Below are 18,780 nucleotides of genomic sequence, written 5' to 3' on the forward strand. Positions count from 1 at the left end.
GTAAAAGAAAATGTATCTTATTTTGTACTTAATAAACACATTTAAATATGTTTGGGCATAATAAAATGTGTGAGTCAATAAAATCCAATGATAACTTGTAACATTTGTTTTTGAGTCCACCTCTCTAATCCCAAAATATGTTCACAACAATCTGTCCTCTTGAATCATGATGTGCAATCAAACATTTTAAAGCAACTGATCAACCAGCCAGTAAAAATTGCTTGTCTAACCTTTTTTTTTTTTTTTTTTTTAAGAATAGTACTAATTTTTCCAGTGTTTGACTAACCAAAAGGTGAATTTCTTAAATCCCTTTATACTCGGTGGTGTGTAATATACAGCAGTGATATAGAGTAAGTGAAACCCTTAAATATGTTAGATGCATTCTAAATATGCAATAACTGACGTGTGATCAGCTCTTCAAACCAATCATAAAAACCAATAAAGCAGGGCAAACTTTATTTACAAAAAGTAGTGTACTACCATATTATTTTATTGACAAAATGATCCATTAAATGGTCAAAGTGTGGAAAAAGTATGTAAACAACAATGAATTAACATGCACATTTTTACACAAGCTGTATATCAGTCACACACAACAGTTGGTCTCGCTCTTTAAAACAGAAGCACTTATAATAATAATAAAAACATATTTGTGTAATTTCCTTCTGTTTAAAAAAATAATAATAAAATAAAGAGTTGAAGAGTTGAAACTCTGACTGGGCCAATTCAAAACACAATTTATCCTGCCTCAACGACTTTGATACACTAACTTCTTTTGTCATTTTCAATTAAAAGATCCAACCTCTGTCATTAGTGGCATGTTGTCGTGATCACGGTTAGTGGTCATAGTGGTAAAGCTCTTCCAAAACATCATTATCACCACCCTATCAGGGATGCAGTCTCAACAAGATCTTTGATGTGTTTATGTACTAATACAATCATCAAAAGATGTGTGGAGGGTATTGTGAAATACAGTTGCCCACAGCATGTAATATTAATATGAATAGCCAGATCATTTACCTTATCCTTATACTCCTACTTGTCAGCTGGTTTAGCTTTCCTTCTGTCGTTCAGCTATTTCTCATAAGTAGACTTGTTTTTGGGGTAGAAACACACGTCTTGTATTATTTTTATTAAGTACACTATGCAATGTTTGGGTAAATCACGTTGTATAGATCCCAAACTTACCAAAACTAACACTACATTCAATACATTTGTATTGTTAGTTAGTACAACTAAAAGTTATCTATAACAGCCCTGAATTTAAACATCTTTGCTTATTTGCATGGCTGGTGAACATTGTGTATATTACACTGGAGTGTGGCATTCTGCCCTGCTTTTATATAAAGTGCTTCAGTGTACTATTAGAAGATGTTTTGGATCTTCAAATTCTCATCAGTCATCTTTGCATTTCTCTAATTGGCTCAGTAACATCAGCGGCACAAAGAAGAGGCCTGCGTAGATGATGAAGCAAGTTTCTCCTCCAGCCAACCAATAGACTGTTAAAAAACAGCAAAGAGGAGTATTAGTACATATTAGTATACATGACATATGTATGAGTGTAGACAGATGAATACACCTATGGCTATTACATTTATCTGGGTGAAAATGAGCACAATGACTGAATGATCACAACAATCGATTTTTAATTTTAATTTATTTTATTTCTCATCCAGATTACCATTTAATTTGTTGCATGAATATAAAGTAGGCCTAAGATGGACTGTGTCGCTATTTAGGCCCCTGAATTTTATAGACTTTTATCAAATACATTACTAGAAGCAAATTCATTAAATAGTACTTATACAGGAATGATTCTGTTTTCTATCAATATAAGTGGTCACTACAACCATGATCACCATCAGTGGATTCCATTCTCTCTCTCGCTCGCTCTCTCTGTGTGTGTGTGTCCTTGATCGCCAACCGGTATAAAAATGGGTTTGCATATCAGTCATGCAGTAATCTTTATAGCAACCTTAAGCTGCACATGCTACCAACAGGACAGCACTGCAGAGATTGACAGATCTGGTGGTACAGCTAATATTAGATATAAGAGTATTGAATATAAAAACTGTAAATACATAAGACACTTTGGAGACTCGAGCATGCACGCGTGCACGCACACACACACACACACACACACACACACACACACACACACACACACACCAAGCATGCACACAAGCACACACGCACTCACACACACCCCTATCCAACAAAAACTGCTTATGCCTCCCTCTTTCCTTGATTTCAAAGACTATGAATATGGGCACAGTTTGTGCCAGGTAAGAAGGGGGAGAATAACAGCAACGTCCTCAGGAGAAGTGTGCAGATCCAGCTAAATAAGTTCTGAAATTACTTCAAAGCAGACTGCAAAAACAACTGGAGAGTCAGTCTACATTTCCACCTATGTCTGAGAGTATCTTAGTTTGAAGGTGTGCGAGTTGTCATTATCGAGTATCAAGTATCCTAGACTACAGTATGTACAGTCCATAACAGAAAAACTGCTGGCCCTGCACACAGAGCATGTTGCTGCTAAAGCATGAATTAAGCTAGGTGCTTCTACCTCATGGAACCGCTAACCGACAGGAAAGGAAAACAAATAAATCAAATGAAAAACAATCAAAAGCGATCAGGAAATGTCAGGAAATTATCAAACACAGACGCATAGTAGGGGAGTAGTCGTCATAAAACATGAGGGAACATGGATGTTTCCTCTTTATTTGGCTTGTCGGGGGCTTGGTTGTATAGCTTCTGAATTTTAGGTGCACAAAAATTCAGAGGGACCACTCTGACCATTGGTTAATAATTACATTGGTCTGATGGTGAACTGTTTTCCTACGTATTTCATGATGCACGATCAATGATGATTTATTGATTTTCATTTGTGAAGTGAAATCACCTAGATGGCCCATACTGTACAAAACAATATGCTTTTCTGAATGAGGATACTTATTCCACCAAATTCAGCCTCCATAATTACAGTATCTGTTTGTACTGTAAATTATTCCAGAAAACCAAACATCATTCAAATAATCAGTAGAGTTGTTTATGATCACATACCAGATGAAGCAACAATAGGTCCGCATGCCCGTGCAAGTGCTCCCAGACTGCGGAGGATGCCCATTACCATACCCTTTTGCCTGGATGAACCTATCAAAATGCAGCTTATTGTGACATTTACATCAATAGTTATGTGTCGGAGCACGGGAAACAAACACAGACTTAAATAATATTCATTCAAACTAATTAATTGACCTATTGTTGACCCTGACAAAAAGAATGCATGAACACATCTACTGTATCAGTGGTGATACATGGGGCAACTTTTTGAGCAATGTTGTTTGTTATAGAAAAAAGTTTGTGTACATCCCAGGTCAAGGTGCAGAACAAGGGTAAATCATAAAAAATAGAAAAAGGTTTGCACACTTGAAATCCTTCTTTTTTGTTTTCTTTTCTTTTCTTGAGCACAGAATAAATGACGTTTCTGAAATCCTTCTTTTTCGTTTTCTTTTCTTTTCTTGAGCACAGAATAAATGACGTTTCGAAATGTAATTTATTCTGTGCTCAAGAAAAGAAAAGAAAACGAAAAAGAAGGATTTCAAGTGTGCGAACCTTTTTCCATTTTTTAATGTTGTTTGTTAACCACATAACCAGGTTCATGTATTATGACTTAATGAGCATTTCAAGTAGCCTCCCAATGAGGAGTTATCCAAATACAAATGGCCCATATCAATGGGAATATGCCCAAACAACATATTCAGAAACACTGCCGATTAACATTGCTCAAAAGCCTGCCTTGTGTATCATCAGCTTCAAAGCTCTGAGAAAATCCATCTTCACTGCATCAACATAAACCTTGAGAACTGCAGCCTCTTTACTCTTATTTCCAGCAAAGCTTTCTAATTATCTTGTCTGAAATGTAAAAACTCCTGTGCAAACCCACATTACAATACATACAGTATACATAGCTATAAATGACCATTTCTCCCAAATACGCAAACTGCTGAATATCAAATACCTCAGTTGTGCTTACCATGCTCAGAAACTTGTGCGGACAGACAAGGAACAGCAACAGCAGCAGCTGTTTCAGAGAATAATGTGTCAGGTATGTCCATGAAAATAATTATACAATTAACATTAGTACTAAACTGTACTTACCAAATGAGTACAACACCAGTCCTGTGTACAGCAACAGCATATTCCAAGCAATTCCAATAATCAGAAAAGCTGGAATAAGTGATATGAGAGCCTACGGATGTATTAAAATGTTGTTATATCATATTAATCATGCAAATTGCTGTCTTACAGTCAGATATTACAACATTATAGCTACAGTATAGCTATGAAGTAATGTATTGATGTTTTGATATATGCTATGAACTGTAGTTTAAGAATGAGCAAAGAGTGGGATATAATTTCTTTATAAGGTTAGACCAGTGTACCAAACGAACTGTCTTGATCTGATGCCCTGGTTTGATCCTCCGGGCCCATCCCCCCTGAATAAGTGCCATGGTAACACCAATGAAGAAGAACATCTTGCCCTGTTCCATGCTAGAAAAAATACAGCCTTCTGTTACCAATAGGTTGTTTCAGATACAGTTACAATTAAAATTGGAAAAGTGAATTGGGTTCCAAATTATGAGGAAAATGCAATTAATTGCATATGAAGGGTTCAGATGCAAAAGCCTCTAAATCCGTCTGACCACTTTTCTTTTAAATGAGCATTTTGTATCAGGCTCCTATAGGGTTTCGCCTACAAATCAATATTTCAGACCAGGAGGAGAATAGTATTTAGTGAGGTTTGAAGCTAAATTATTGAAGTAACTTACACTATATGTGAAGAGCATTCACTCACCATCATTATCTAATTTTTGACAAAAAGTGGATTTAGATGCTTTTGCATCTGAACTCTTCATATTGCCACAGTATACATGAACTGAAAGATTGCATTTCCACTTTGCATATTGAATTGCCAATGTAGTTTATGCCAAACATCAAGGTAACGTGATTATGACACACAGATGGTAAAAATAACAATAAATAAGCATAAATACAGTGCCTTTAAAAAGTATTCACGCCCTTGGACAGTTCCTTTTCTATTGCTTTTATAACTGAATCTTGATCAATCTTGGTCGGCCTTGTTTTCAATCATTTACAAAGAAAATGCTCTTTAAAGGAATAGTTCAGAATTTTGGACCTCATTTCCAACTTAGTCGGGATGATATACAGTAGGTCGGTGGAGACCATTTTCAGTGAATTTCTGCCCTTCCTTAAATTGCAGCGTTCATCTGGTGCTAATCGGGTGCCGAGATAACGCAAGTCAATGGTAACATCCAGCCTGCCACTGAATTAATTTTTACCCTTTACCTTTACAAGTCTTACACCCTCCACCAGCATGCTTCAAGACTTTGGAGTCTCCCACATGTCTTTGGATGAACGTCAGTCAATATTTGATACTCATCCAAAGAGCTTTGACTGGTGAAGAACCTGGACAATAGTGGCTGTATACATAGTTTCTCCCATCTCAGCTGCTGAAGATCTTAAGTCCTTCAGAGCGGTCACATGTGGTCACAGCTTAGTGCAAGTGCTAATGGAACCAATGGCACATCTCGTAATTACCCCACTAATAATGCCCAGAATAGTACCAAACTTCTACAGTAGTACAATAGGGTCTGTACGCTGAATGAGGCATTGGAAAGTTAGTAAGTACACTAGGAGTTTTGGAGGTCGGGGCCCTTTCAGGCATTTTGAGACAGTCTGCTGTAACTTGAGATTTTTACGTTTTTCATCTAACTAAAAACACCTATGCAAAGCGGCACATATGGTTATATGCTAGAGGTCCTCCACAATAATTATATGAGAGTAAAGTGGATGTAATTAATTAACTTTTTATTATAATTCAGTGTGAACTATTTAAAAAACGATTTTCGAAGGCCAAAGTTAAAAAACACACTGTAAATATACTGTATCTAGCTAGACTTTTAAAGTTTGTACCTTGAAAACAACGGTGTTGGCTCCATATAAGTAAAAAGAACATCAAAAAATGTTATGTCGTTTCACTACAAATTGGAAAAAAGTCAGACTAGATGCGTCAGTGAGTGGCTCTTCCAAATGCAAAATGCAAATTGAGTTGAATGGGCTTTTTGAATGGACCTGCTGCAGGTGAGAAGACTGAAATCCTAGGATTTTCTTTTATTGTTTTTACAAGGTGCTATTAAGGCGAGACACCCCAGGTGAATAGGGGAAAATTTTAAACTTAAAGATATCTTCATGAAACTTTACCAGTTGAATACTCACATAAATAGGAGAATAAAATGTATTGCAAGTTTTCTTTAATTTAATGTTTAAATATGCTAATTAGGCTATATCTCATTAAATATGCGCTAATTTGCATATATTTTGATGCGAAGGATCTGACCATTGGAAAAAGCCAGGTTGAAAATTATTTTTTTGTTGTGTTAATATATCAGATAAAAAAACATTTACAGAGGGGATTATGAATATCTTCTTTTGTTTTCCAGTAAATCAGAAAATACTGCCAATTGGCTTAAAAAGTGGATTTTCGCCCTATTTTTAGGCATAAAAAGTCATGTAAATCATGCCAAGAATGCTATATCAACAAATCCCTCTGTAAATATCTTCCTAATATAGTTAGGAGTAAGACTGGAAAGTTTGGTGTATGTAGGTGCTGCAGAAGTGGAGATCCTTTGCATGGCGTGTGGGGGAAAACTCGTTTTGAGAAAACAGCCTTGAAACACAGCCAATGAAATGCGTTCTCAGCTTAGACTCGTCTTTGAACTTTCGCGATTGGTTGCTAATACAAAGGAAATGCCCATATTTGGATAGCATAGCGTCTTTTAGGAGAAGCAGGGCTTTCAAATGGTATCAAACACGATATGATTTGGATCACGATCACGGTAGTACATGACACTTTAGAATGGGAACTTTTGGTAAAATTAGGACAAATATACAGGCGCGAGTAGACAAAAGTTCGTGAAATAAACACTTAAATGTGCAAATCGGACTTTGTTGTTGTAGTAGGGTGGTAGAATACATGCTAAAGTAGCAAACTAGCTCAAAATCTCGAAATTGACCGGAGGTCACAAAAACAGTATTTTCACCTGCCGTGTCTCGCCTTAATACATTCTCTTTTAAAATACATATTTGGAAGCTAGTTGATTAAAGGTCTCTAATGGTGTCACTTATACAGTATGTTTCTAGGACAAAAACTAGCAGAGATTTAGAAGTGTGTTTGGAACAGTTTTACAAATACCCAGGGGGGGTTTAGACTCCAGGGTGTTAAATAAGACTTGCCTGATGGCTTCTACTCTCTGGCATTCACACGACAACACTTGCGTTTTTCTTTTTACCGACTTCACACCTTTCACGATACCGGTAAAAAAAAACCTTGCATTTACAGAGGTGAAAACGCAAAGTTGCCCAGAAAAAAGCACGCCAGTGGGTGTTCCCGACAGTAGATGCCTGTCCTCGTCAATACAATAACTGTATGGTATCAGGGCTGTACCGTAATTTCCAGACTATTAGCCGCGGCTTATACATTGATTTTACAACATTTCTTCAGCTATGAGGTTAATATACGGGGACAGTTAATATGGTATCAATATGGTTTTACTTCTTTTAACTAACATAAAACACTGTCCTGCGGCTTATACAGAATGCGGCTTATATGCGGGAAATTACTGTAAAAATACTGTTTTGTCTTTTCTAAAGGATTTCAACAACTCCCCCACCGTACAGAAAACCTTTCGAAAAGACAAAACATATTTTACAGCCCTGATACCATGCAGTTATTGTGAAATTACCTCATTTATTTCATCATAATAACAGATAACAGGACACATTTTACCATCAAACTAACTACAGCACAACACAAACTTTGACAACTGTATAATTGTGGCATAACACTTACTATGTAATTTAGTCCTTCATAGCACCATAATGTTGGTATAATTACAGAAATATTATGTCACAATAAGTAAATCCTAAATATTTATTGTTTCGGTAAGTACATATTTACAGCAGTTATTACCATTTTATTTTACCCAAGTTATTTTCATTGTTGTATGGTAATTGCACAGTAATTGTCTATAAATTACGCATTAATTATTTGTAATACGTGGTTTAAAAATATTATTACCATGAAATTGCATATTACCATAACATTACCCACTTATTACTGATCTGTAATGTAAAGTGTTACCACTGCTGCTATAATTCTTATATTACTATGTTATGTTTATCTTATTTGTCCATATATTTATACTATATACTATACTATATTTGTACTGTTTTATTACTATGCTTACATTTTTGTACTGTACATATTTATTGCTGGTCACTAGAATTTAATCTTGCACTGTTGCACTGTTGGACTTATTTGCACTAACAACTTGACACACACCTCATACTGGATCACAGTTAGCCTAGGTGTTCCCATCCTGCCTTGAGCGGTAATTTCATTCACGCTGCTAAGGCAGTCTGGAAACTAACACCCAAATTTCCGCCTGATGTTGGCGACCAATCACAGAACAGGGGAGAAAGCAAGACCATGATGAGCTATGCACAGACGCATTTAATCGACATCCCAATGAACGGATCTGGGCATTTTTTCAAATACGAGAAAATGAACATCTGGTTGCCAGACCACGTCTCATTTGAGAAGATTTATTTTGTCTCACCATACTTGGTCGTGTGACTACTCGTGTAACTGTATTTTAATAGGGAAAACATGGAGGTGTTTGGTCGCTTCTAACTTCATCTCTGTTTGGATCCTAATAAATGGATTGGGTTAGCTAAGTGCTATCAAAGTTGTGCCGCGCGCCAGAGCCAATGAGTGCACGCATTGAAACGTGAAAGGTATGTATCAACTTGTCTTAAAACCGAATAACGTAGTTTATTATGATAAAACGGTGAAGTGTTCCTTTAAGCTGCTGGGACTTTAAATTTCCCCTTGGGGATCAATAACGTATCTATCTATCTGTCTATCTATATATCTAAGGCCCCGTTTACACAACAATGCTAGGCGTTTTTGTCTTTACCGCTTTCACACCTTTAACGATACCGGTCAAAAAATGCGTTTACACACAGAGGTGAAAACGCCAAGTTGCCCAGAAGAAGCACGCCAGTGGGTGTTCCTGACAGTAGTTATGCAAATGCCTTTCCTCGTCAATGAGCGCACTCAAAATCTAAACAGCAATGTGATGTGATGCAATGTGATGTCAAGCACACTCTGCATTGGGATGTTTGCACAACAATTGAGAGCTAATGCACAGTAGGCCTATTGCTTTTCAGTTTCGGTCTTGTAATGTTATTGTATATGGCCCCATAGAATAATATTGAATGTCTATCAGAACTGCCCGCCGCCAAACACCTGAAGTTGGCAACCCTGTATTTCGCCGCATGCACGGTTAATATAGGCGACGGACATTCGCCTACATTATTTACTGAAATGTAAAATGGAGGCCAGCGTGCAAGTAGCTATTGTGGTATCAGACCGTACAAATGATTTAGGGTAGGCTATTTTATTTACTTAGGCTACGCAAAGCACAGGGCAGTCTGTGGGGCAGTCTTGTTTTTCGAGGCATTTGAGAGACGTTTCATTTGGAATGGCTATCAAAACATTTTCGGTATGGTTTGGGATTTAATTTACTTTTAGACTGTGATTATATCGCTAAATGTTGGGACTGATGAACGCTGAAATCTGGGGGGTATTTGATGGTTTACTATTAAGTTTCATGTCGTTGAAAGTGTCAGGATTTCCACCAGCTGTTTGTGAGAGAATTCGTTGAACATGCTCTGTCTGTGCTGAATTAAAACGCTCCTGCCGCTTCTTGCAGCCGCTCGATGACTGAACGATGACTGAAATGTGCGGCCGCACTATCCATTCAAAAAATCGCAACACATCGCTAAGCCTACTGTAGCTACCCAGATATCCTTGCTGTATCTCAGTAGAAGGAAAGATAAGCTTTCGAAACAGTATGACGACAAGGAAAGATGGTAAATTTGATTTAGCCGTTTCTATTTGATAGTTTGATTCTTAATGGTCAAGTTCTAAAAGAAAAAAAAAGGCAGGTAGCGACGGGCCCTGGGAGGTCACAGGCCCTGGTGCGACTGCACCTGCTGCACCTACTATAGTTACACCACTGGCACACACACGGCTCCATGATTGTTCTGCCAAGTATCTAGTCAGGTGAGGTCAAGTGCGGTGGCTGGACTAGAGGTTCGAGGTGGGGCTATGTAGTCATAAAAACGCCAGATCTGCGTTTACACGGCAAAAACTCCCACTTTAGAAGCAATTTTCAAAAACTATCGCTTTCAGCCTCTGAAACGGTGGCGTCGTGTAAACGCAAAGCGTAACTGATGAAAAAAAAACCCACTGTTTTAAAAAAAAAAACGTTGTCGTGTAAACAGGGCCTCTGCTGCTACCGCTGTGTCGACGTGACTCACACGTACACACACGATGATGCAGACAAAGCAGTAGTAATAGCAGCAGAGAGTAGAAGCCATCTAACCTGACTCTCGCCAGATCCTTGTAGTTCGCTGAGCTTCACACAAGGATCTGGGACTTCTGGATAGGAGATGTATTTCTGAAGGCGGGGCCTTGTAAAACATCCTGGCATGTGATTTGATAAACCACTTGTCCGTTATCTTGAATGACATGCTAGGCTACTTCAAGCTCTTGCCAAACCCGGTCGGAAGAAGAGTGAAAACATCCTTGCCACCAATAAATGTCTTCAAAACCATTCTCTGTTCATCTTTTAAAGAATGAATACTCAATAGATTTGACAAAACGGTTGAAATAGCAGAATTAATGTCAGCACAAGACTCCTCGCTGCGTGCCGCCATTGTTGTTTGAATCAAACACTCGCTTCGGCGCTCCTGATTGGTTCATCATTTTTTGCTCCCTGGAAGGAGCTTGGATTGCCCTCGAGCCCAGACCCTTGTGTGGAGCTCAGCGAAACGCCTCTGGTGGAGCATGGTGGAACTACAAGGGTCTGGCGAGAGTCAGGCTAGAAGCCATCAGGCAAGTGTTGTTTACATAAACTCGTTATCATTTAACAAGAAGATGTGATTAGATCTCTTTTTCTGCGTAGCCTTCTATTTGACATTAACTGGAAAATGTATTTTCAAACTGCATGACAAAATTGCACATTAAATTGTCAACTACAAAATGACTTTCTTTTTGATTAGAGGCCAAAAGATGTCCACATTGTACAAGTACACGGTTGCTATGAAGTGCTTTAAAGAACAAACTATTATTAATAAAATCAGTGTCAATTTATCAATAAATTTGAGTTATTACCTGGAAAATCCAAAACGCTGGTGTGTTAAAAAACTCAGCGTGAATTCCAGTCCAGAGAACAGAAAGAGGTATGTGAAGTACACCATGCCCAAAACTTTAAGGTTCTTCTTTTCTGTTGAATACCAAAGACAAGAAAAGTGTAGATCTATATAGTATCAGACAATAACAGTAATCCTCAATTGCCTTAAATGTCCACCAGGGTTCAAGCAAATCTCTACATAGCCCCTAACCATAACAATATTTAATAATACTATTATGTTGACAATTATTAGACTGCAGTATGCAATGTGCAATATATTTAGTCTTACTCTGGACAGAGGATGAACCATCGGTTCTTGTAATGGCTGTGAAGCTGAAAAGTGCCACTGGGTTAAGAAGGTCTCCAGGCCCCTGAACCACTAGGTTAATGTCATTAACCTATGTCAGAGTAAAAAGCATTCAAAAGGATTAATTCAAAAACCTCACAATAATATTGAATCTAGATTGGTAGATACACAATATTGGCAAAAGTATTTGGTCACCTGACATTCCATTCTTACTGTAATCCATTTGGTTTAATATGATGTCAGTCCACCCTTTGCAGCTATAACAATTTCAACTCTTCCGAGAAGGCTTTCCACAAGGTTTAGGAGTAGGTTTATGGGAATTTTGGACCATTCCTCCAGAAACGCATTTGTGATGGGAGGGGGGGTATCAAACTGCCTATGGCTGTTTTATCAGCAATAAGACCAGCTCAGAGTCAGCAGAAGTGCCGTTTGCCCCATCAAGAGTTTAGGTGGCATTGAAATGATTTTGGAAATGTTATTTTAGATACAAGATACAAAGTGAAATTAAGAGAAAGGCAGGACTGTTGGTAGCTAAATAGTAAGTGTTCCTAAAAATAGATGACTTTACACACAATACCATTAAAGCAACACAATGCTGGTCTCTTACCATCAGAATGGAGATTTTGACATTGCATTCACAGAACGCCTGATATTGCACTATGTTACATTTTGTTGCGGAAGGTGAAGAGTACCCCCATTATGCTTAAATGGGTATCCAGTACATTGAGGATTGACAAAAATGGGAATTCTAACATTGTATTACTTTAAAGGCTCAAATGTTTGCATGTACTCATGTATCATGGTAGAGAGGAGATGGTCCGCACACTGTTATAGCTCCAAAAATATATATATTTTTGGAGCTATAACAGTGTGCGGTCCATCTCCTCTCTACCGTCTACTACAATTGTCCAGCACCTGTGCAGAGTTTCTTTAGATGTGCGCACCACCCTGTTTCACTACGTGCATGTACTCTATCGACAAGCTTACCTCATTGTCTCTGTGTAAAGTTTCTGGTAACATGAATAAGATGAAGAACAGATCCGCAACAGAGAAAGCCAGGGCTAATAAAGCTGGTCCCTGATAAAACTCATCGACTTCTTTAGTCCGTTGTGCAAAATAGGCACCCAGCATTGGTCCCAGTGTGAATCCAAGGGAGAAGGCAACACCTATCATAGCCTGGTTAAACAAAATAAATTATTACAGTTACAGTTACAGTTAAGGTGCTTAAAAGATGGTTTTGTACAAAGTGATTTACAATACATTTGATTAAAAGTACAGAAAATTAAAAGTGCAGATCTGAGGGTCCCTAAGGCACAACCTAGGCCAGAGCTCTGTCTCTGAGTAGCAATAGCAATATCACATGTAGCTGCCATAATAATAATAATAATCTGTACAAAAACAATAGGGCCTTGCTCCTACGGTGCAGTTGCTGCTTCAGCAGCCTCACCTCGGTGCCCGGGCCCTAATAACCATAATAAACATATGAAAGGTAGAAAAGAAACCATTTTTACCAGTTACTAACCATTCCTCGATTTCTAGCCTGTGGATTACGCTGATCAGCCACCATAGCTGTGCAAAGACTGACATTGCCTTTACAAATTCCGCCAACAATACGAGACAGAAGGAAGATGCTGAAACTGTGAGAAAACACCCATAGGAGATAGGAGGTCATCACACCCACCTAGGAATATAATAAAAAAAAACATATTCAAATGTGGTATGCATATAACATTAACAACACTAAGTGGCTTATAAGGAAATACCGTACAATGCGAAATTTTAACACAAGGAAAATAGGCACGATAAACAGCAGAGGACACATTACAGTTTTTCTCAGGCGCTTTGGTGCTATTCTCACATAAAATTTGCACAGTAGTTAATGCATTTCTCAAAACAATTAGTGCAAAGTGGAGAACCTGCAAAAGCATGTCACTTGCTCAAAATGGATAGCCCTTTCCTCAAAAGCATGTCACTTGCTCAGAATGGATAGTCCATTCCTCAAAGGCAAGTATTTACTGTACAGTGGCTATAGTAAGTATTCATACCCATGCTAAAGTTGACTAAAAAGAGGAATATAAAATCATCTTTTGAGAATTGATTGTAATGCCTTAATTCAAAAAATGAGTAAAAATCAAACCGCTAAGGACACTAATTTTCATTGTGATTGAAGAATGTATCGTAAATAGATAAATGTTCTTCCTTAAATACAGGGAGCATAAGTAATTGACCCCTATGTTAAATTCCCATAGGAGCAGGAGGATTTTTAATATGTTTTTATTTTTAAAGGCCAGCTATTTCATGGATCCAGGATATTATGCATCCTGATAAAGTTCCCTTGGCCTTTGGAATCAAAATAGCCCCACATCATCACATACCCTTCACCATAGCTAGAGATTGGCATGGTGCTTTTTCCAGTTAGCCTATTAGCCTGTTTGATGCTCATTGAGCTCAATGCAAATCAAACAGGCTAATAGGCTAACTGGAAAAAGCACCATGCCAGTCTCTGGCTATGGTGAAGGGTATGTGATGATGTGGGGCTATTTTAATTCCAAAGGCCAAGGGAACTTTATCAGGATGCATAATATCCTGGATCCATGAAATAGCTGGCCTTTAAAAATAACAACATATAAAAAATCCTCCTGCTCCTATGGGAATTTAACATAGGGGTCAATTACTTATGCTCCCTGTATTTAAGGAAGAACATTTATCTATTTACGATACATTCTTCAATCACAAAGAAAATTAGTGTCCTTAGTGGTTTGATTTTTACTATTTTTTTTAATTAAGGCATTACAATCAATTCTCAAAAGATGATTTTATATTCCTCTTTTTAGTCAACTTTAGCATGGGTATGAATACTTACTATAGCCACTGTATGTCAATGAAACTGCCACTGCCATCAAAAGTCTATGAACAAGACAGTCAAATGGCTTTGTCATGTATTCAATATGACAGTTCTCTCAGTGTTTTCCAATGCAAAAAAAGGTCAGAACTCGGTGACACTACCTAAAAATGCTAAAGACAGCACTATACACTACTACAGAAAAGTTGCACATTGCTGTAGTTGGGGGAGTAAGTGAGTACAAGACACTGAATACATACGTTTCACATTTTTACTGAATATTCTCTTTGAAATTCTACAGCAACGTTGAACTTCTGGGGAATTTGAATTTCGACCGGCAGCTCAGGCTGGAAACCAGCAGATCTATTTTCGATGTTTACTGCCAGAACCTTTGGCTCCAATCAGAAACAGCCATACTAGTCCTGGCACAATATTGGCCGGTGACACGCAGGAAACTAAACTTAAGCGACGCGAAGTGCAGTAGAAACAAAGCGCAGCCTCGCCAGACTAATGTTCAATGTTAAAAGATTGAGTTTAGTATGGTGAAAACCAGACTACAGCATTGTGACAGAATTTGATAACTAGTTCAACTATTTTGCATGTAATGACTCAAGCAATTAAATGAAGACTAGTAGTTTTATTGGGAATGCTAGGTGACGGGAACGCTGGCGAGTCACGCCGCTCCGTCTGGCATCTTGTTTTTGTTTGATTCTTTCATAATTTTTGTAATTTAATGTAATGTTTTGTTCTTATTATGTATTTGTTTGTCAGTAACACTTATAGACGCTACTGTAAGTGCTATTCTAGCATTCTATAGGCTAATGAATGCCTAAAGTTTTCTGCCGGTCAAGTCTGATGGCTGATGGCTGACAGATCTGAACGTCAGCATCGTTGCGCTCTTGAGGAACTCATATGTGAAAGCTGCCAGCGCTAGTCAGAGAGCCATAGACTTTGAACATAAAGACCGACTGCCTACCAGAACATGCCTTCTACTATCCTGCTAGCAGCCGCGTAGACCAGCGTCACTCCAGGAGTCAGGACTGGCAGGACTGTCTGCATGGAATAGAGGAGTCCGACTGAGAGCTGATCTTCCATCTGACCTTCCAGCGTCTACGAGGCTCTAATCCGGACTGCAAGACTTCAGATCCATGTTTCAGCCTGGTTGGACTGTTCAAGTAGCCTACTACACCATTCTGTGATGCTCTGTTAGCGGCTAGGCCTACGCCAAGAATGTCGCTATCGTCAATGGACTTTATTTGTTGTGCTTGTCTGCGTCTGTCTATGTCTAGCTGCCTGGTGCCTACAGGAACGCTGTGCGAATACGCCGCTCTGTCTGGCACCTGACTATTTTGTGTTTGTAGCTAATTGCCTGTATTTTGAATTTCATTTTGTGAGGCGACCTTGGGTGTCTTGAAACGCGCTTTTAGAAATAAAATGTATTATTATTATTATTATTATTCAGCATCCATAAGTATAGTTAAATTTGACTGACATGACATTAGAAAATGACAATGTTATAAAACTGCAGAGAATTGTATGAAAGCAATTTAGAGCAAACTAGAGCAAAAGTGGCGCACCACTAAAATGGAAGTCTTTCGCCAAGCATGGAGAGATGGCCTCATCGCTTACAAACAAGCACTTAACAAGGCCAAGTCAGCTTACTATTCCTCACTGATTGAAGAAAATAAAAATAATACAAAATTTCTTTTTAGCACAATCTCCCGCTTAACGAAGAGCCATACTGAAGTAAGCCAATCTATTCCTCTAAGCTTAGATAGTAATGATTTTATGAACTTTTTTAATAATAAAATTGAAACAATTAGAGTTAAGATCAACAACCAGTCAGTTTCACCAAATACACATACTCCATTGCTAAATAATAGTGAAAACATAACAGAATCACAGATGCAACCTAGAACAACATTTAATTCATTTACACCTATTGACACATTAGAGCTCACCTCCACAATTTCCTCATCAAAATCTGCAACTAGTCTGCTAGACCCTATTCCCACTCACCTTCTTAAGACCGCCCTCCCCCTCCTCGATAATACGTTACTTCAGATTCTAAATAATTCAATGTTATTAGGACATGTTCCACAGCAGTTTAAGATGTCTGTTATCAAGCCATCACTCAACAAACCTAGCCTTGACCCTAACATCCTAGCTAACTATAGGCCTATATCTAATCTCCCTTTTATATCAAAAATACTTGAAAAAATTGTATCCAAACAAATTAGCGCCTTCTTACACACTAACAAAATTCAAGAACTGTACCAATCTGGCTTTAGAGCCCACCACAGTACCGAATCAGCCTTAGTTAAAGTGTTTAATGACCTCCTTATTGCTGCTGATAACGGCTATGCATCAATACTAGTCCTCCTTGACCTCAGTGCTGCTTTTGACACCATAGATCATGACATACTACTCCACAGGCTTGAACACTCCATAGGTATCAAGGACTCTGCACTTGCTTGGTTTAGATCATACCTTACTAACCGCCAACAATTTGTACAGGTCCATAATGAACCATCCTCCCAGACTATGGTTAAATATGGAGTGCCTCAAGGCTCAGTACTAGGCCCCCTATTATTTTCTCTTTATATGCTTCCTCTAGGCTCTATAATTAGAAAACATGGCATTGATTTCCATTCTAATGCAGATGATACACAATTATATATTTCCATAAAGCCCGATGAACCAACCCCGTTAGCCAAACTCAACACATGTCTGAGAGACATAAAAATTTGGATGACTAATAACTTCCTGCTATTGAACTCAGATAAAACAGAAGTTATGGTTTTAGGTCCTAAGAAGACTAGGGATATCCTATCCACATCACAGGTTACATATAGTGATCTCTCACTGACCTCATCCACAAGTGTTAAAAATCTAGGAGTTACAATTGACCAAGAACTTCTACTCAATAGTCACATAAAGCAGATCACAAAAACCTCATTTTTCCATTTAAGGAACATTTCAAAGATAAGGAAGTCCTTATCCTTACCAGACGCTGAAAAATTAATCCACGCTTTTGTCACTTCCAGGCTAGACTATTGTAATGCGCTATACGCCGGCTACAATAATACCTGTCTAAAAAGCCTACAGCTTATACAAAACGCAGCTGCTCGCACACTCACTAGGACCAAAAAATATGAACATATTTCCCCCATCCTAGCATCTCTACATTGGTTACCTGTTAAAAGTCGCATTGACTTCAAAATTCTACTTCTCACATACAAAGCCATAAATGGCAGAGCACCCGAATATATTAGAGATCTTCTAGTCCCATATAATCCACCTAGACCCTTACGATCACAAAATACTGGACTTCTTGTAATTCCAAGAATTTCAAAAACTACAGTAGGAGGCAGAGCCTTTTGTTACCGCGCACCCCTCCTCTGGAATAATCTTCCTCCCTCAATTCGATTAGCAGACACCCTCCCTATTTTTAAGTCTAGACTTAAAACATATCTCTTTAGTGCTTCCTATAGTTAGGTATGGTGCAGTGTGGAACTTCAACCACCTCAGGGTCTTACTGGAACGGACCACCTCTGCTGTGGGCTTGTGTGACTGGTGCCCCAGTCATGCATCCCATGGTGGCTACTGACCACACCTGAGCTGGTGCTGACCACCCTCCACCATGCCTTAGTTATGCTGCTTTAGCATTGCGCTGTCATGGACTTCTTATGTGGCATGCCGTACAACTCCTCTTCTCCCCTCTCCCTCTGTCTCTCTCAACTCTCCCTCTTTCCTTCTCTCCCTGTCCTGTCCTCTATAGTGTAGCTTGGGGGGGAGGGTCCCGCGTGCTGTCTGTTGCGCGTGCGGGCATTTGTTCATTCACTGCGCATGCGGGCTTTTGTCCAATTGCGCCGTTTCGGTCATGGGCCTTCCCCGGGTGGGCTTGCGTATCATGTCTGGGCTGCGCGCCCGGGTGGTGTGGCTGGGTGCTCTGGGCCGGTCGGGGTCCGTTCGCGGGTGGCGTTGCTCGTCCGCGGGGGGCCTCCCGTCGCCGTCTGTAGATGGGGGGGGGGGTGGGGTTTGTGTCGGCTCCATTCGGCAGTGGCTCTGCGTGGACGTATATTGGCGGTCTGGCTGGGGCATGCGGTCTGATCAGATGTGCACGGCTGTGCATTTTGTGGGATGGGGGGGACGGGGGAGGTGGGATTGCTGGGAGTGGATGGCGGAGGGGAGGGCTATGTTGCGACATTGTATTGGGCTTGCGGCCCGGGCCTTCTTGGGGTGGTGTTTCTAGAGTGGAAGTCCAATGGTTTTAACGATTTTAA

The 18,780-nt window shown here is 39.1% G+C and overlaps 1 protein-coding gene across 3 annotated transcripts in view; it reads right to left on the reverse strand.

Moving 5' to 3' along the window:
- Positions 1–47: 47 nt before the first annotated feature.
- The window catches only part of mfsd10 (major facilitator superfamily domain containing 10), a 54,502-nt gene continuing 35,769 nt past the window's right edge, over positions 48–18,780 (reverse strand). For 2 of the 3 annotated variants that reach the window (XM_062543767.1, XM_062543768.1), the window contains exons 5-13: positions 13,175–13,333; positions 12,640–12,828; positions 11,635–11,743; positions 11,327–11,438; positions 4,446–4,554; positions 4,162–4,252; positions 4,037–4,084; positions 3,064–3,153; positions 48–1,499 (exon numbers count right to left, since the gene is read on the reverse strand). In XM_062543767.1, coding sequence (XP_062399751.1) covers positions 1,396–1,499; positions 3,064–3,153; positions 4,037–4,084; positions 4,162–4,252; positions 4,446–4,554; positions 11,327–11,438; positions 11,635–11,743; positions 12,640–12,828; positions 13,175–13,333 — 1,011 coding nt within the window. In that variant the 3' untranslated portion in view covers positions 48–1,395. The remainder of the gene's footprint in view (positions 1,500–3,063; positions 3,154–4,036; positions 4,085–4,161; positions 4,253–4,445; positions 4,555–11,326; positions 11,439–11,634; positions 11,744–12,639; positions 12,829–13,174; positions 13,334–18,780) is intronic. The other variant, XR_009940042.1, reaches the window with a different exon arrangement.

Source organism: Sardina pilchardus, chromosome 8 (genome assembly GCF_963854185.1).
Source record: "Sardina pilchardus chromosome 8, fSarPil1.1, whole genome shotgun sequence".
In the NCBI taxonomy this organism is placed as follows: domain Eukaryota; kingdom Metazoa; phylum Chordata; class Actinopteri; order Clupeiformes; family Clupeidae; genus Sardina; species Sardina pilchardus.